Genomic DNA, 20,484 nt, shown 5'->3' with positions numbered 1-20,484 from the left:
AATGGCGACTGGAGCCGAGAAAGCGTATGTCGTGCTTGAAATGCACTCACATCAGTCAGTCATAACAGTGCAACGACACTTCAGGACGAAGTTCAACAAAGATCCACCAACTGCTAACTCCATTCGGCGATGGTATGCGCAGTTTAAAGCTCCTGGATGCCTCTGTAAGGGGAAATCAACGGGTCGGCCTGCAGTAGCGAAGAAACGGTTGAACGCGTGCGAATAAAGCAAGCAGGGAGCTAAACGTACCACAGCCGACGGTTTGGAAAATCTTACGGAAAAGGCTAAAGCAGAAGCCTTACTGTTTACAATTGCTACAAGCCCTGACACCCGATGACAAACGCTTTGAATTTTCGGCGCGGTTGCAACAGCTCATGGAAGAGGATGCGTTCAGTGCGAAACTTGATTTCAGTGATGAAGCAACATTTTTTCTTAATGGTGAAGTGAACAGACACAATGTGCGAATCTGGGCGGTAGAGAATCCTCACGCATTCGTGCAGCAAATTCGCAATTCACCAAAAGTTAACGTGTTTTGTGCAATCTCACGGTTTAAAGTTTACGGCCCCTTTTTCTTCTGCGAAAAAAACGGTACAGGGCACGTGTATCTGGACATGCTGGAAAGTTGGCTCATGCCGCAACTGGAGACCGACAGCGCCGACTTCATCTTTCAACAGGATGGTGCTCCACCGCACTTCCATCATGATGTTCGGCATTTCTTAAACAGGAGATTGGAAAACCGATGGATCGGTCGTGGTGGAGATCATGATCAGCAATTCATGTCATGGCCTCCACGCTCTCCCGACTTAACCCCATGCGATTTCTTTCTGTGGGATTATGTGAAAGATTCAGTGTTAAACCTCCTCTGCCAAGAAACGTGCCAGAACTGCGAGCTCGCATCAACGATGCTTTCGAACTCATTGATGCGGACATGCTGCGCCAAGTGTGGGAGGAACTTGATTATCGGCTTGATGTCTGCCGAATCACTAAAGGGGCACATATCGAACATTTGTGAATGCCTAAAAAAACTTTTTGAGTTTTTGTATGTGTGTGTAAAGCATTGTGAAAATATCTCAAATAATAAAGTTATTGTAGAGCTGTGAAATCGCTTCAATCATTTGTAATAACCCTGTAGGTTAGATGGGACGTAATTTCAACACCAAATTTAAAGATCAGTAATTCTATAGCAGAAACACTACAAATAAGCAAGAAAGGAGTTAGAGTTACATTCGAGGGAATGGATATATACCCGCATGCTGACAGAGCGGGAAGGTACGTTGAACGAACAGAATTATGTAGCACAAGGTTTTTTGCAGAATTTTAGGCGAGTATTTACCGGAATGGGATAAATGTTGCAAATGTTTCTTACAGCCTCCAGTCTCGAGAAAGTGGGTTTTATGTAGCGCGTTGGCTTCCGTTTGTATGCGCACTAGATTGAAATATTCATAATAGAGCACGTATCTCATAAACCGTTCGAGGGAACGAAACTAGAGTCAGGCAAACGATAGCACGCAGGGAGGAGAGCATTTTTCCATATGGTTAACGTACGGAACTTATCTACAGCGATATAGCAGATGGTATAGTTTTTATTTTATTTTTTTCAAACCAGTACTGTAATTTCTTAAGAATCAGCGACAGCTAACTATAAAAGAGAATTTTCTGCTACGAAAAATACGAAATTTCATCGCTTATGTTGCTGTACACCAATACAATGAGGTTTTCCGTAAGCTGTTGACCTCTCTGGTCGTCAATTGATTGTTTAATAAGATATTCTGCTTCGTGATTCTGTCGCTACTGCAAGGTGAGCGTTTGTAAATTATACTATGTTGTGGCAAAAGAAACAAAATCAAACCTATCAACAAGAGAAATGTAGTTATTACTAATAAATGATGATGCCTCTTTAAATGGGAAAAGGTTAACAATTCAGGCAACAATAAATCGCCGATTTTGTTGCAATTTTGGCAGAATCCAGTAATCCATCGTATTTTTAATAGTGAACGACAGGGAAGAAAATTTATCAAAGGATTTTCTGTCTGCTATTACGAAAAACAAGCAAAGAAATATGAAAGTGATCCGCAGCAAATAATGCACCATATTTTTGTTCTTACCCGTATTCAGAGTGAAGCGGTGAACTTCTTCATCTTAATTATCTTTTGATGTGTTAAAGATATATTATGTACTGTATATTTACAATTTATTTTAACATAAATGAGATTCTCAAGCAGTTCATAAAGCAATGGCTATCACATTGTCGTTACCTTGTCAACCACAGATAAACAGGCATCAAATTTGTTATTTCTTATAGAACAATTCTGCATTTTTGCAGCAGGCTAGAATTAGCCCAGTAAGTTGTGAACACAATGACGACCTGCACAATTTTGCCATCTGTTAGTCAAAGTCAATATCACTGATGAATTAAGAAGTACTTGTAGTAAGAAGATTCGCTTCCTCACTCTGTACATGTATAGGAGCGAAAAGATGCTACGGTATGCTGTTTGCTGTAGTTTTTCATGTGACGAAGATACCTGAAGTGCAGAAAGAAAAACCTTTGGTGCGTTTCATTGTGTCGGTTTACAGTAACACAAAAGAAGAAATTTCATGTTTTTTATACTAATAAATTCTTTTTCCACTAGCTGTCGGTGACTCTTAAAAAAATTACAGTACTGATTTTTAAAAAATAAAATAAGAACTATAGCTTCTGCCATATCGCCGAAGATATGTTAACCATCTTTGAGAGCTATCATTTGTCAGGATCTCGTTAGGACATCTTGAATGGTTTACGAGATATGTGGAATGTTATGAATATTTCATTCTCATGCGAGTATGATCGTAAGTGAACAGCTACATAAAATCCATTTTCTTGAATCTGGAGGCAGATATTGATTCCCTCCCAAGTTTAAAGAAAAATCCAAAATGTTACCTTCATTTCATCCACAGAAATATATGGTCTAATATGCATCAAATGCAAATTCATAGCGACTCGTATTTTTCATTCCAATGTTTTCGAATTTTATGCTTGTATGCGAAACATCACAATAAATATGACCACTAATGAAATGATGATGCGAACTTCAGTGTGAAGCTGACACACAAAGCTACAAGTAACGTAGAAATCAAAATTTTGTACCAGATTGATTCTGTAAAATCAACTGAGAAAGACTGCATGTCGTGCACCCCGATTCTGTCTGCCCAGCGTATCTGCGTGACATCAGATGTGCGAACCGCGGCCTTCTCTTTAGGGGGTCGTGGTTACACGCTACAATTGGGAGCCCTCTAGCGGCAGAGGGCTGCAAGTACGTAGACTTGAAGAATAAAGATGTAGAAAGTTAATAATGTTTGTGTCATTTCAGAATCTAGAGTTTTCACGTAAAAAATTTAGAGGCATTACTTTTCAGCACACCCTCGTATCATGAGATGTTATGTTTATGCAAGTATGCGATTAAGGCAGTAATATTAGTTTAAAGCATAGATGGATGTGGAACATTGTTCTCGCTCGTGTTTACTATGACACTGTTTATGTACTTAAACGACAGGTGCAGATTTGTGTACACTAACAGCAGGAGATGGTACAATTTTCGAGTATAGCAGCATCACTTAAAAACTGTTAATCATGTTTGATCATGGGATTAATGACAGTGATCGTACAACAGCCGGGGTGGAAAAGGGAATTGTACTTCAATTAATTTGTGGCTGTGGGACTTGAAATGAAAATAAAACCTTTGTTGGGAGATAGACGTCCGATGAAAGATGAGGTCATGAAAGAAGAACATCACCTCATTCTGACAATGTCTGGGGATAAATCGTCTGGGTCGCTGGCAGAACCACCCTGACATTAGCCAGAAATGTTATGGTATGGCCAACCTTTCTCTACATTAGGATGGAAGAGCAAGCTTCTGATACACCTTTTTAAGGATCGAGCGGCGCACGGTCTTCCAGGACACTGAATGTGCGATGTAAAATGTAAAATTATGAAACATAGCTTACTCGACTATGCGTGTAATTTTAGCGACGTTACAATAGTTCGAAGCGAGTGCCTTACTGATTCAATCATTACTTTATCTAGGTGTTAAAAAAAGAAAGGTTAGGGTCTAACATCCCATCGGCGAAACGTAAGCTCATGTTAGGGTCGGAAATTAACCGTATCCTTTTCAAAGCAACCATTTCGGTATTTGCCTCAAGTGACATAGAGAAGCCGCGCAAACCCCAAATTTGGATGGCAGGACGCGGTTTCAGTCCACCCGGATGTCAATCTAGTGATACCCAGGGCCGTTTTGAGAACATTTTTCCACACTTGTGACATATTTGCCCTCTGTAAGTCTGTGTTTGAACAAAGATGGTCGAGGGACTTCTCAATATAAAATGTCAAATTAAAAACAACTTCAGCCGTCTATATTTTGAATGTAGTTGAGTTATGTGACCAGTTTTGGCATTTCACTACAGGGGATTGAAGATGGTTTAGTGAAGCGCGAAAACTGGTCATATAACTCAATTACATTCCAAATGTAGATTGCTGAAGATGTTTTTTATATTTTCTGGCATTTGCAGGTTGCAATCCTGCCCTCACACACACACACACACACACACACACACACACACACACACTCCCATCCCTTAGTTTTCTTTCCTTTGGCTCATGGTAAGATTTTTTAAAATAAGTGTAATTGCCGTAGAATTGGATTGCTTTTTTCTTTTAAAATGAATACTGCATAAACATTTCTCTGTAGAAAAACTGAATTTCTGGATCGTATTCCAGTGCTATATTCTAAAAGAGGTAACAGGTCTTTCCTTGTAAGGTAATTCTTGAGATCTTTAAAACCTTTCAGCGAGAGCAGAATGAACTAGTCTGTTATATTGAAATTTCTGATTATTTGTTGATACAATCACTATTAAACTCACTGGAAAGAATGAAAATATGAGATCTTTATCCTTTTTCAGTTTAATAATGGAAATATGTAATCCTTTGACTTGCAAATTATATTACTTTCCATCGGAGAAGGTAAGACACAAATACAAAAAGAAATCATCCACTTTTACTGACTTATTTGAACGGAAGACACAATTTAACTGCGTAATACTTTGTTACATGCGGAGAAAACTCACCAGTAAGACGTTAAATTTTAGAAAATTTGCCGTTAAAGTAGTTGAAGAATGATGAACATCAAAAAATTTGTATGTGTAAAATTGAAAAGGAAAACACAAAAATGTGCGACTAGTAAAGTCACGTATAGTTCCTACAGGTGTTGAGCATATCCTTTGGATGTGAACATGGTACTGAAATTTTTCTATCCTTTACCTTAGCAATATATTTTAAAACAGAATCTGAAATGATATCTTGAGGAAAATAGATGAAGTGGCCCAAGTTCATACTATCGTTCATGAAAGTGTTTAGATAAGCTGTGTCTTCATCAACTTTAGTTTTGGAAATCTTCTTTCACCGCTAGCTACTGATACGGGTAAGGCCAGAATAATTCATAAGCTTATAAAGGTATTGGGGGAAAATGTCAATAAAACTGCTTTGTGGAGAACGTCCACCAGGAAGAATGGGCACCGAGCTCATTCCCTTTGACGTCACATTCATCACCATTACTTACCACAGCCTCAAGAGCAATGTACACGGTTTTAGTTCACCACCACCTCGCATCTACAGAATACGAATATCCTATATATAGCTGAAGCTTCTACTAAGACTGTCCACATCCTCATATCTATCTTTTAGTGAGTAGATATCTGAACCGAGAATAACGTAAAAAAATTTACCTTAGAGTAGTATTGTGGCGGCCGCTGTGGTCGAGCGGTTTTAGGCGCTTCAGTTCGGAAGCGCGCGGCTGCTACGGTCGCAGGTTCGAATCCTGCCTCAGGCATGGATGTGTGTGATGTCCTTAGGTTAGTTAGGTTTAAGTAGTTCTAAGTCTAGGGGACTGATGACCTCGGATGTTAAGTCCCATAGTGCTTAGAGCCATATGAACCATTTTTTAGTAGTATTCTGCTTCATCTTCATGAATAGGTTCAATGTTAGACTCGTGGGTAAATTGCTTCTTGTCTTTCCTGGGACGAATTTTCTTTTCCAAATTTGTCTGCAAGAACTTTTGCATCCGTTATCACGTTAGCAAAGCTCTCTTCTGATCTCATCTTAATTAGAGAGCTGTCAACACTTCACAGAATTCTGTAAATTTCCAGTAACTCTTTGGACAGCATTTCTCGCAGTTTAACAAAATTTCATACCAGATAATTGTACTCCCTTGGGCTTTAAACCGGCCCTGGTGCTACCACTGTTGATCAAGATGGTATAGAGGATCATTTCTGCAGGTGTGAAAGTCGCAAAATGTCGAATACATAGTATGTTTACATTGTATTGCATTAAGATGTTCTCAGTTCTTTCACGCAACAGACTGTAAATTTGTTTCTTTTTTTATAGGGTCACCAGTGCTGGAGCGAAGTACCAGCTGATGATACAGGTGAGTTGCCTAACGTTCACTAAATAACTATTCTTAGAAACACATTGACAGACGCTTAAGCTACATTTGCAACCTGTTGAAATGGCTCCGAAGAGATATGGCTTTCGACCAAAAAGTAGCCGATCCGAAATCTGGAGGTGGAACGAATTTTCGTCACTGGTATTTGGCCAGCAAAGGGAGGTACGATTACTTTGTAAGGCACTTTGTAACCTCCCCCTCACTTATCGACCTTAATGACAGTGAAAAATTAAACCGCGTGTACCTAATGGAAATTTGGGAAAAGCAATCGTCACCGAAGTTAATCTGTCGGTAAAGAGGGAGGAAAGGGTTACATCTAAATGAAAGGAAAAATGCAAATGAAATTGGTGGAAATTAATTTTGAGAAAAGGGTAGAATTAATAAAGAAAGTAAAAGTGCGGTCGTTACGTTAACAATTAATTGGCGTTAATTAGATATTTGAGATTTGGGGAAAATTGCGGTCGCCAGTCCCATGGAGAACTACTGTAATAACTGAAAATGAAAGATTATTGCCCATATATTTAGCACTAAAAGCGTGGCAACTGAAAGTTGACACGTGTTGTGTGAAAACTGAATGTTTGTCAGAAGTAATAAATTACGCTACACTCTGACTTAATTTAGCAAAAGAATTAATAAAAACCGGAAAATTTAAAGTTAATTTAGTGACTGAAATTAATAGTGAACTTTGTTTCTGAAGCACTACGAAATTCAATAAAATAAGGTTAGTCTTGGGCTACCTCAACAATCATTTCAAAAGCTACTTGAATCTACGCAATTTAGAAATAATAGATTTAACTTTGAACTTGAATTAAATGATTCTGAACAATTAACAATAGTAAAATTTAGTACGTACCAAGCTGAGCTGCAGTCACAGGTAAGCTAAAATATGGTAACAAAACTCGCACTCTTAATTTCTGCTTGTGTAATCCAAATATTGTAGTAACTGAACTTTGAAATTAAAGCAGTGAAATGGAATGGTATTACTTTAATGCTGGCGTTTGAATTTCAACGACACTCGGGTTCATTCCGGAAAAGTAAGGGACCCTGCTTGGTAATGCAATTGGGACAATGAGCAATAAAGGTTCATGCTACGTTGCTGTAATTTAGTGAGAAAAATTTAACAGTTTGAAAAGCTGAGGTCTGCCATACAGTTCTCAACCTTTACGTGTCCAGTCTTCCTTGTTGGTTGATTGAAGGTTTGCAGTCGTCGATCGGGGAGGTGGCGACAGTCACTCATTGTCGGCCGTAGCTGTTGCAGAAGCTGGATGTTGGCGCGCCTTCTTCTCGTCACGCTCACCAGGCGAAACGGGCTCTTGATGTGTGCCTGCTAATGTTTCCCGTCCGCGACACCGTGCCAGAAACTATCATAGCGAGTCCAGCGCAATTACGTGCTGCCAAACCTGGAAGCGCGGCAACTCGCGGGAGCGTCACACAACACACCTGCTCCACCGCCCTATAAATTGTAAAACGATTACAATATACAAAGACACAGAAATGTCATATCTTCAGGTAACAAAATAAAGGAAAAAAATTTATAGTACAATAGATGGAAATAGGAGGATATGCATTTCCGGCGCTACAACTTGACTACTACTCTTTGCAAAGATGTCCTGCTTAACCCAAAGCTTTCGTCTGTGTCTCAGGGCAAAAGAGTATGTGGCAGTTTTGATGGCCATGAGTCCATTGTCAAGGGATGGTAATTATAGCAGCCCCAATGCTGCTATTTGAGAGAAGTAGGCTGTATAAGTGCATCTAGTTTCAACTTTTACGTTCCTTTCATTCCATGTTCATCCCTAACGAGACAAATGCGACACAACACTGCAGAAGCACTCATTCAAAGGACTTCAATGAATGCTTGGCTCCTAGTAACATGTCGGAGGTAATGCATGGCACATCTCCCCAACAGCGTCCTTTCTCAGGAGAAGCATAGAGGATTCATGCGTTGTCCTCAGATCCAGATATTTTAGTGTGTGACTGGTTTAGAGTTTGTTAACCTACTTTTCGATTATTTCGCGTAATTGATAACTGTGAAGAGGAGCATGTATTCACCCAAACAGTTACAGTAGGTGCTTAATATATTAATTTCTCAGTATTTTGCTTCGAATCCATTGGCACGGTGTTTATAATCTGTGATGACAGTAGTAGTTATAAAATGAAAGTACGTTGGCATGTTTTGAAAGATCATTCAATTTAAAAAATTCTCAAGTACTATGAAAAAGACAATACGTAGTGTAGCAAATGGTAATTCTGATTGGTTCCAAACAACCGAAGGACTTCAGGAAGGCAGTCCCTTTCCCCCTTAACCTGTATCGCAGTCGTGGCTGAAGTTATGAAAGGAGTGAAGCAGAAGGACAATAAGCACACCAACGCATTTGTATTTGCAGATGATGTAATAATTTGGGGTAATAACAGAGAAAGAAGTTCAGGAGAGTCTAGGTACCTAGAATGACCATGTAATATCACATGGATTAATAAATAAATCATAAATGGTTTTAGTGTCTATCAACAACAGAACAAGGAAGGAAAAACAGACCTGGAAGATACACAGCTGGAAACAGTTGACCAATATAAATATCTTGAATGTATCATTTCAAGTGATAAGCATGGAGCATGGATACAACATGACACCAGTAACTGAAGTCAATACTCAGCCGAATCCTACGATCAAGTTTGGAGTGTGCTCTGAAACGAATAAGTCTCCTTGAGATCAAAGCAGACTTTCCTTTAGTCACTCAGTCATACTACGAGGGCGGTTCAGAAAGTAACCTCCGATTGGTCACAGTGCGGGTTGTGGGGGGAGTAGCGACGCCATCTGTGCGTTCACGCACTCAACAGGTCAGTCGGCATCAAGCCGTGGTCGAGTGAACGTCGTACCTGCGCTAGTTTAGTTTTTGTGGCAGTTTGAAATGTGTGCTGCAATAGAAAACCCCGCCAAATGTGAAGTGCGTGCTGTCATAAGGTTTTTTACAGCCAAAGGATATTCTGCAGCAGCTATTCATCGTGAGCTTTGTGCCGTGTACGGACCAAGAGTTATGAGTGAAGGAGTTGTCCGTGAATGGGTACGTTTATTTAAAAGTGGACGAGAAAACGTTCATGATGAAGAGAGGATTTGATGCAAAAGTTCGTGAAAATCGACGTTTCTCAATGTCTACTGGTTTTCCACAGATTTCTAAGACTCTCTTGTACGAGATAGTGACAGCAAGATTGGGTTACCGTAAGTTCTGTGCACGATGGGTGCCCAAAATTCTTACCGACCACCACAAAACTCAAAGAATGGCCTCTGCATTAGACTTTCTGTCACGTTATGAGGACGAAGGAGAACCATTGTTAAACAGGATCGTGACCGGTGACGAAACCTGGATTAAGTACGTGAACCCTGAGACAAAAGAACAATCAAAGATGTGGGCACATTCAAATTCGCCTACCAAACCAAGAAAAGCCTCGCAAGATTTTTCTGCCAGAAAACTGATGGCAACGGTGTTTTGGGATGCCAAAGGGGTGTTGTTGGTTGAATTCATGGAACGTGGTACGACCATTAATCAAGACGTGTACTGTGAAACAATAAAAAAGTTACGACGGGCTATACAGAACAAACGCCGTGGTATGCTGACTTCCGGTATCGTTTTTTTGCACGATAACGCCCGTCCTCACTCTGCTCGCAGAACAACGGCCCTTCTTGAGTCCTTCAAGTGGGACGTTATCAACCATCCACCTTACAGCCCAGACCTGGCGCCAAGTGATTATCACCTCTTCATGCATTTGAAGAAATGGCTCGGGTCACAGCGGTTTGATGACGACGAAGAGCTCAAAGATGCGGTCACAGGCTGGCTCCAGGCACAAGCGGGTGATTTTTATGCAGAAGGAATTTCAAAGCTTGTGAAGAGATACGATAAGTGCCTCAATCGCTATGGAGACTATGTAGAAAAATAGTGCAAAGATGTAGTTGTAAGATGTATATATTAAAATATTTTTATTTAACTTGGTGTATTTTTTTAAATCAACCAGAGGTTACTTTCTGAACGGCCCTCGTATATCCCAATAGCAACATATGGTCAATCAACCTCCGCTACACACAAACAGATCGACAACGAACGGCAAGCCGCGGAAATGAAATTATTACGACCTATGAGCCAGAAAGCCAGAAAGGATAAGATTAGGAATGATAGGGAAGAAGCTGGAGTGCACACACGCTTGAAAGAAGAAATGACAAGTATTGTCTGAGATAGCTTGACGATGTCAAACGAATGGACGAGGGAAGGATAGAAAAACATTGGCTACACAAACATGTGATTCATAGGCCAGTAGGAAGATCAAGGTATAGGTGGCTGGACCAAGTGAAGGAGGATGTAAGAACAAGACGAGTCAGCTTGATACAGTCCTGAGAGAAGAACTATACATGTTCTGACGAAAGTGGAGAATGCTCGTACACCACATCTGGGGAGCTGGAGTGGGAAACCGATGATGATAATAATAAGTAATTTACAGAGTCCATATTTGTTTATTTTAAAGCATTGAGTATATTTATTATAAATTCTGTGCACTAAATGCTGGATAACAAACGTATTTTTTTAGAAAAGGTAAGGTTCCAACTTCGAGGCCTCATCTGGCTCACAGTTTGAATCTGACGAAACATTACACACTCTACTGCTGGCTGGCTGATACCACCTCAAACATGTGACAAATCTCACTTTTATGATTACATTTTTGGACCATCGGATGAGCATTACACAATACAGGCGCCGGTTTCGTCCAGCCAGTGTTAATCTTCGCCATGCTGCAAGCAGTTTCCGTTTCGTTGTCAACAATACCGAAGGTGACCTCTGTTATCGTTTAGTATTGTTGACGACGCAACGGTAATAGCTTGCAGAACGCGAATTTAGACGAAAAATTACCACTCACTGGTCGAAACCGGTTGCATCACTGTGATATGCTCACGTGGTTGTGCCAACAAATACAAAAATAAAAGAACTTTAATCTCTGAAACATGTCATTCTTTTCTAAATAAATCTCACAGTCTTCAGCTAAAGCATGCTTTATTCTAGCTCATTGTAGCGTCGAAATAGCTCATGTGAGCAAAAATATCCGGATGTCTGCTAGTGAACATTAATATGCGTTGTGTCCACCCTTCCATTTATGACGGTATGAACGCTGCGGGAGACAATTCCAGTGAAGTGTCTGGATGTCTGTGGAGGAATGGCTGCCCGATTTGTCTCAAGAGACGAAACCACAGGAGGAAGCGGTGTTGGAGCCAAGTCTGGAACCTGTCTGGAACCACGTCGACGTTCTAACACCTCCCAAAGCCGTTCTGTTGGATTAAGTTCGGGGCTCCGGGTAGGCCAATCCATTTCAGGAATATTAGTGTCCACGAAACATTATCGCGCAGATGCTACTTTACTGAAGTGTGCATTGTCTTGCTGACATAAATAGTCATTGTCTCTGAACCGTTCATCTACTGTTTGCAGTACACAATGCCGTAAAAGTTTTCCGTATCCTTTAGCATTTAGCGTTTTTGTAAGAGCAATAAGGGGACCACACCCTAACCACACCCCCATACCGTAACACCACCTCCTCTGTACTTCACTGCTGGCACTACGCGTGATGGCAGGTAAAGTTCTCCAGGTATTCGCCAAACGCAAACCATCCCATCGGATTTGCACAGGATACAGCGTGATTCAGCCCTCCAAATCACTCGCTTCCACTGATCGACTGCCCGGTGGCGTCGCTATTTTCACCACCTCAAGCGTCACTTAGCTTAGAGTGCACAAATGTGTGGCTTATGAAGAGAGTTCAAGCCTTCTAACTGATTATTTTTAACTGCACACTAATAGTCATAGTGCTAGATTGGCTGCTAGTAGCTGTTTGGAACTCACGAGTGATTCCCTCTGCTGATTTCACGCGATTTTTACAGCCACTCTCCGCAGGGCTCGATGGTCCCTTTCCTCACCCTTTCCTCATAACATGAGATCTGGCTGGCCTCATTTTAGGTGTGATTGCTCCTTCGCGCTATCGCTTCGTAATCACAACACCAACAGTTGGGCAGCTTTAGAAGGGTTAAAATGTCGCCGATGGGTTTGTTACTCACATGACATACAATGATGACCGGTCCATGTTCCAAGTTAAGGAGCTGTCCCGACCGTCCCATTCCGCCGGTACTGCTTCTGTGCTGATAACACAATATTTCCCGCCCCCGTTTATACTGGCGTGCCCTCCTCGCGTGACGTATAGTGGTCAATTTTGCATAACAAGGATGTCCGGACTCTTTTGACGAGATAGGTGCTTATTTGCGATAGTCTGAAACTTTAATTTTTTATTTGTAGCATCATTAATTATACATAGTATAAAGTTTCTTTTAATGGACTGTATCTGATGAAGGGGTGGGGGGTGGGGGGGCGGAATTTCCGTCTACACAGAGGTCATATGAGACACAGAAAATACTCGAAAGGGAAGGACGGTAAAATGAATCGCCTGTGCGCTTTCCAAAGGCTTCAAGCCAGCATTCGTCCTAAGAGATTTCGGGAAACAGGAGGAAGCCTAAAACTGGGTAGCTGAATGGGGATTTAGCCAGAGTGTTATAAACGTGAGTCGACTTTTTTTCCTTCTGGCACTGAAGAGAATAGTGTAAGAGCGCACCGCTCAGCCCTCTTCCCCCCCCCCCCCCCCCCCCCGCTACAACCCTGCTACTCGTACCACCCCTACACACACATACACACTCAGTAACTTGGAAATTGCTATAGTGAATGCACTTCTCTGAGTTGAATATTGAATACCCATTTAGTATCATTTAATTGCTTCCTTCCGTATACAACCTTTGTTGCAATCTGTAGTTTACATCTACCAACTAGTTAGTACTCCATTAATGACACAATGAAGCTCGAATACCTTGAGGTAACAAAAGCCGTACAATACCTCTTAATATCCTGTCGGACATCCTTTTTCCCGGCATAGTGCAGAAATTCGACGTGGCATTGGCTCAACAAGTTATTGGAAGTCCCCTGCTGAAATACTGAGCCATTCGGCCTCTACAGCCATCCAATGCTGCAAAGCTATTGCCGGTGTATGAAGTTGTGCGCGAACTTACCCCTCGATTATGTCCCATAAATATTCGATGGGATTCACGTCAAGGTGGTCAAATCATTCGCTTGAATTGTCCAGAATGCTCTTCATTCCAATCGCGGACAGTTGTTGCCCAATGGCATGACATCTTCGGAACATGAAGTTCACGAATGGTTGAAAATGGTCCCCAAGTAGCCGAACATAATCATTTCGAGTCAATGATCGTTTCAGTCTATTCCATGTAAACACGGCCGACGCCATTATGCAGCGACCATCAGCTTGCACAGTGGCTTGTTGACAAGCTGGGTCCGTGGCTTCGTGGGTCTGCGCCACACTCGAACCGTACCATCAGCTCTTACCAACTGAAGTCGGGACTCATCTGACCGTGCCACGGTTTTCCATTTGTCTAGGATCCAACCGATATGGTCACGAGCCCAGGAGACGCGCTACAGGCAATGTCGTCATGTTAGCAAAGGCACTCGCGTCGGTCATATGCTTCTTTACCCCTTTAACGCCAAATTTAGCCGCATTACACTAATGGATACGTTCGTCGTACATCGCACATTGATTTCTGTGGTTATTTCGTCTACTGCTGCTTGCCTGTGAGCACTAACAAATCTACAGACACGCCGTTGCTTTCGGCCGCTAAGTAAAGGTCATTCGCCAGTGCGTCGTCCGTGGTGAGAGATAATGCCTGAAACTTGGTATTCTCGGCACACTCTTGGCACTGCAGATCTCAGAATATTGGATTCCCTAACGAATTCCACGAATCACCTGACTATAAATGCTAGCTCCGCCAATGCACTGCCCTTTTATACTTTGTGTACTCATTACTATCGCCATCTGTAAATGTGCACATCGCAACGCCGTTCGTTTTTTTTTTTTTTTTTTTTTTTTTCACATCAGTGTATATTGGCGGGTCCATGTATCTAGTGGTTAATTCTGCATTACATACTGGTGTCAAGACACTTTTGACCAGATAAATGTTTACGTGCAGTAGTCTGAAACTTTGATCTTTTATTTGTAGCACCACTAGTTACAGACGGCATGTAATTTGTTTTAATGGCCTTTGTCTGATGACTGGATTAATGTTCCGTCTACACTGAGACCATTTGAAACAGAGAAAATACTCGGAAAGGGAAAGACGCTAAAATAAATCGTCTGTGTGCTTTCCGAAGGTTCCATCCCAATATTCGTCCTAAGAGATTTACAGAAACTGCGAGAAACCTAAAGCTGTTTAGCTGGACGGGGATTTAGCCAGTCTGTTACATACGTGAGTTGATTTTTTATTGTTCTGACACAGAAATGAACAGTTTACGAAAAATTGTTTATGCATAACAATGAACTGGTGCACTGCCTGCCCTCCGCCTCCCCCCCCCCCCCCCCACTCCCTCACTAGTCGCTCCAACCTCCTGCATACACTCACTCACTCACTCTCACACTCTCTCTCACTCTCTCTCTCTCTCTCACACATACACACACGCACGCACACTCTCTCTCACACACACACACGCACACACTCTCTGTCTCTCTCTCTCTCTCTCTCTCTCTCTCTCACACACACACACACACACACACACACACACACAATCGCTTAGTAATTCGGATAGTGAATCTTGCATCTCTGATTTGAATATACAGCGTGATTCAAAAAGAATACCACAACTTTAGGAATTTAAAACTCTGCAACGACAAAAGGCAGAGCTAAGCACTATCTGTCGGCGAATTAAGGGAGCTATAAAGTTTCATTTAGTTGTACATTTGTTCGCTTGAGGCGCTGTTGACTAGGCGTCAGCCAATAAAGTTTTTGGTCCCTTTTTCTTCGAAGGTGCTACTGTAACTGGACTACAGTATCTGGAGATGTTAGAGAATTAGCTGTTCCCACAGCTCGAACAAGAAGCACAACAATTCATATTTCAGCAGGATGGAGCGCCACCACATTGGCACTTATCTGTCCGTAACTACCTGAACGTCAACTACCCGAGGCGATGGATCGGCCGCCAGGCAGCCCGTGACAGAGCACTTCATCACTGGCCTCCAAGAAGCCCTGATCTTACCCCCTGCGATTTTTTCTTATGGGGGTATGTTAAGGACATGGTGTTTCGGCCACCTCTCCCAGCCACCATTGATGATTTGAAACGAGAAATAACAGCAGCTATCCAAACTGTTACGCCTGATATTCTACAGAGAGTGTGGAACGAGTTGGAGTATCGGGTTGATATTGCTCGTGTGTCTGGAGGGGGCCATATTGAACATCTCTGAACTTGTTTTTGAGTGAAAAAAAACCTTTTTAAATACTCTTTGTAATGATGTATAACAGAAGGTTATATTATGTTTCTTTCATTAAATACACATTTTTAAAGTTGTGGTATTCTTTTTGAATCACCCTGTACATTAAGTTTTGTATAATTTAATCGCTTTCTTTCCTACAGAGCGATTTTTGCAATCTGTGGTGTACATCTGCCAGCTACTGAGGCTATCTAGCATTCCATTAATGACACTTACAGTGAAGCTCGACTGTACGCACTGATGGATTTGCACGAAGCTTCTGTTGACAGTAGCTGGCATTGGTGAACCAGTGTCCGTCAAGTGAAATCCCCCTGTTAGTTAAGGAACCAACAATGAGCTGGGGAAAGCTGGTGAACGTGATGGACGATAATCTCTTACCATACGCTCCGTAGGCCTGCGAGGGGCGTTTTCTCGTGAGGATTCTTCTTCTCGCGTTATCTGAGCTCAATTATCATTTTTATCAACCTAGGCCGAGTAAATCGCAAATATCATACGTTTTATCGGCGCTCAGCCTTTCAACAGTTATCAAAAACGCGCAGTAAATGAGATAAGGACCACATCACCAAATATTGAACGTTACCTTCGCGGAATGGAAGTTGCATTTAGGCATGTGCTGCGGGAGTTTCTCAGAATATAACCAATGCGAGAAACATGCAGCTATTATTGAAGTGCAGGTGGCGCAGCTGTTGGCGTAGTACCCTCTGGCTACAATAACAGTGAGTTACAACTGAGATCAGTCTATTTACACAAATACCTGGGTGTAACAGTTCGTGAAAATATGAACTATGAAGATAGTATATGTTCAGTCGCAGGTAAATCGGGTGGAAACTTCGACCCATTGGCATTCAGACTACAATGGAGGTTGCTTATAAAACATTCGCGTGACATATTGTAGAATATTGTTCAAGCGTGCGGGCCGCGTACGAATATACAGGGGATGGCCAGAGGATTGTTCAACCCACGAAAGAATATCATGGAAATGCGACTAAACTTGAGCTGGCAGGCGGCTGAAGATTCCAACTACTCCGAGAAAGCATACTTACAAAATTTCAAGGATCAGCAAGAAATTTACTACAACGCTCTGCGTATCGCTTTCACAGACATCGCGAAGGTAAGATTTCACTAATTACAAATGGTTCAAATGGCTCTGAGCACTATGGGACTTAACTGCTGAGGTCATCAGTCCCCTAGAACTTAGAACTGCTTAAACCTAACTAACCTAAGGACATCACACACATCCATGCTCGGGGCAGGATTCGAACCTGCGACCGTAGCGGTCGCACGGTTCCAGACTGTAGCGCCTAGAACCGCTCGGCCACTGCGGCCGGCTCACTAATTACACCTCGTGCGTAGACACTTAAGCAGTTATTTTTCCAGTGCTCAGTACGCTGATGGGGCGGAAAGAATACATAATACAAGGTACAGTGCGGTTAACAGCGGTTTGAAAACTACAGATGTGTACTGCTTGTAAAGTAGCGATTCTAGCGTCAATGCGGTATGTTGCGAAACATAATCAGATTATAATATAGTGTCATACACGCATTACTCACTGGAAACCTCACACCCACTTAAGTATTAATTTTCTAGCTTTGGTTTCTTTTCTCAAAATACTCAACTTACAATTCCCTAGCACTCACATTAGTATGATCCTAAGGGTTTGTTTCCAAGGACCAGTAACAAACTTCTGTGGGAAATGGAAGAATCTTCTGTTAAACAGAAGAAGAAAAATTTTCCTGTGAATGTATGTTAGCTCAAATATTGTACGACGTCTACCTTATCTAAACGTTATCTGGTAATATATTAGTTGTGTGGGCGATTGTACCAGGTCCCATGCAGTACAAGTGTGTTTTAGTATGTGACACGCCCATGGTACCTGTGCTCATCCCGTTCACAGCAAGCTGTGTTTATCATGAAGGGCAACGTTGCGCAAACGCTCGCGTGTTACACCTGGGGCGTTCTTCAAACTAACAATGAAACGACAGGCTGTCCATGTGCAGTTGCACTGTGTTAATGAAATAAGGCGTGCCATCCGTCGCGACATATCGGGAACGGCACTGTTATGGACCTTCATGTCCCGACATCCCGACAGGACACAATTTTGTCCCTATTTTGCAAAGTAATGTTACGCGCTCGGTCAAGTACTGTAGTAACACCATCTGTTAGCGCAACATGTAAATGCAGCCTCAGTTTTATTTATGCCAACAACATAATGTTGACAAGGTCATCTCACAGATGGCGCTGCATGTTGCGTATCCCGTATCGACGTTGCAAGCATTTCATACACTGCTGGCCACCGTAAATGCAACACCAAGAAAGACAAGAGGTAGCACAACAAAATTTATTTTGTAGATAACATGTTGACCAAGTATCAAATGATTACGTTTACAGACGTCTGTGACATGTGGTTCCTGCCAGAATCAGTAGCCAGAGTAGCCGCCATTGTTGGAGATCACCGCTGCCACACGTCTCGGCATTGAGTCAAAGAGACGTTCGATGTGTTCCTGGGGTACAGCAGCCCAAGCAGCTTCCACACGTTGCCAAAGATCATCTGGTGTGGCAGCTGGAGATGTAATCTGGGTCACTCGTTGAGCAACCATGGACCACATGTTTTCTATCGGCGAAAGATCCGGAGAGCGAGCCGGCCAGGGAAGCAATTCAATCTGGTTATTGACGAAGAACCTTTGGACAATGCGTGCCACGTGTGGCCGAGCCCTGAAGGTAAGGAAGGACAATTGGCTCCAGCACCTCGGATATGTAGCGCCGGCTATTTAAAGTACCGGCAATGCGTACTAGAGGCGTGCGAGAGTAATATCCAATACCGCCCCATACCATAATACCCGGTGCAAGACCAGTGTGGCGGTGCATAATGCAGCTGTCCAGCATCCTCTCTCCACGGTGTCTCCACACTCGAATCCGACCATCGTGGTGCTGCAGACAGAAGCGTGCCTCGTCAGTAAAGACAACATCATTCCATTCTGCCGTCCACATCCGCCTGTCATCACACCATTGGCGACGGAGACATCTGTGGTTCTGCGTCAATGGTAGACGAAGCAATGGACGTCTTGCGGACAGACCACTCTGCTGTAAACGGCGTCGAATGGTACGCGCAGACACTGGATGATGCGTTACAGACGCAATGTGCTGTGCTATGGTTCGGGATGTCACTGAGCGATCCGTCACTGCCATGCGCACAATTTGCCTATCAGCACGTGCAGTGGTGCACCGAGGTGAATGCGATCGACCACGTCGGTCCGTCGTACCCTCCTGCATCCAACGGTCACATATCCGCATTACAGTTGTTTGGTTTCGTCCAACACGACTAGCGATTTCTCTGTATGATAATCCACAATCTCGGTAAGCCACTATCCTTCCTCTGTCGAACTCGGATACTTGATCAAACGATGTTCGCTGTTGTCTACGAGGCATAACTGATCGTCTTGTGAAACAACCACAAGGTAAACACACGTGCCGAACGTACACTCGTCGAAATCGCCAAGCCTTAAATGGCGCTATGAGGTGGCGCCACAGGCGCGCGTGATGTGCGTCTGCGCTGAAATTCTAATCAGTTGCATATCTCATCGCTGCAAACTCATGGTGTAAATTTCACTTGATTCGGATGCTTCCTTCAGGGTGTTGCATTTACGGTGGCCAGCAGTGTAGATGTAGCGCCATCATTCGAGAAAATACCAGCCTTCTCCAATAGTACGGGGCTGGAACTATTTAAGCAGCGCCACGCGGAAGAATTGGGCAGTTGCCGCTCGAACAGTGATCTGATAAGACGATTGTTTCCAAATGTAATATAAACAACGAGTGTAGCTTAGTAATGTCTGAAGTGTTTACTGTGGATGTACAGGGCGTGACTCCGATGAATTAAGTGTTATTGTCGACTGTTTACCATCTGATAAGCTTATCTTATCATAGTTTACGAAAACGCCTAACGATGGAAAGAGAAAGTGTCACTTTTCGAACGATCACACAAAAGAATGGTCTTTTGTCAAAGAAGGACGTACGGATCAGGAAGCGTTGTGTGAGACGTGTAGCTGTTTCACGTCAGTAACCCACGGAGGTAAGGCAGATGTGAGGCGTCACATTGCTACGAAGAATCATACAAATAGATTCACGGTAGCATCGACATCAAAGCCATTTCATGATTAACGAAGACACCCAGGAAGAATTGCTCATTGCTGCTGCAGAACTAATAGCAGCTTATAAAGATGTCAATCGTCATCAGTCCTTCGGTTCTCTTCAGTGAATCATAAAACTGAACGTCGCAATGTATCCTTACTACAAATCTACATCGATTGTTAAAAACATTCTTGCACCACATTCCGTGTCCGAATGGATAAAACAATTTCAAGAAGTTTGTTTACGGCATAGGCACCGACGCATCGAACCACAAAGCTGAAAAGATGTTTCCTGAATCTAACACATGCTGCTGATAACGAAACACCGGAGACAACTGCAAAGTTTTATCTAGCCCCGGAGTGGGCGAGCGGTTCTACGCGCTGCAGTCTGGAACCGCGCGACCGCTACGTTCGCAGATTCGAATCCTGCCTCGGGCATGGATGTGTGTGATGTCCTTAGGTTAGTTAGGTTTAAGTAGTTCTAAGTCTAGGGGACTGATGACCTCAAAAATTAAGTCCCATAGTGCTCAGAGCCATTTGAACCATTT

General features: G+C 42.6%; 1 protein-coding gene across 1 annotated transcript in view; it reads left to right on the top strand.

Annotated features, from left to right (window-relative positions):
- LOC126195350 (uncharacterized) overlaps window positions 1–20,484 on the top strand; it is a 633,865-nt gene that overhangs the window by 127,193 nt on the left and 486,188 nt on the right. Inside the window, exon 2 of the mRNA XM_049933928.1 lies at window positions 6,413–6,452. Coding sequence (XP_049789885.1) covers window positions 6,413–6,452 — 40 coding nt within the window. The remainder of the gene's footprint in view (window positions 1–6,412; window positions 6,453–20,484) is intronic.

Source organism: Schistocerca nitens, chromosome 7 (assembly GCF_023898315.1).
Source record: "Schistocerca nitens isolate TAMUIC-IGC-003100 chromosome 7, iqSchNite1.1, whole genome shotgun sequence".
Classification (NCBI taxonomy): Eukaryota; Metazoa; Arthropoda; class Insecta; order Orthoptera; family Acrididae; genus Schistocerca; species Schistocerca nitens.
The sequence above is the reverse complement of the archived record's forward strand: the minus strand, read 5'-3'. Positions and strand labels throughout refer to the sequence as shown.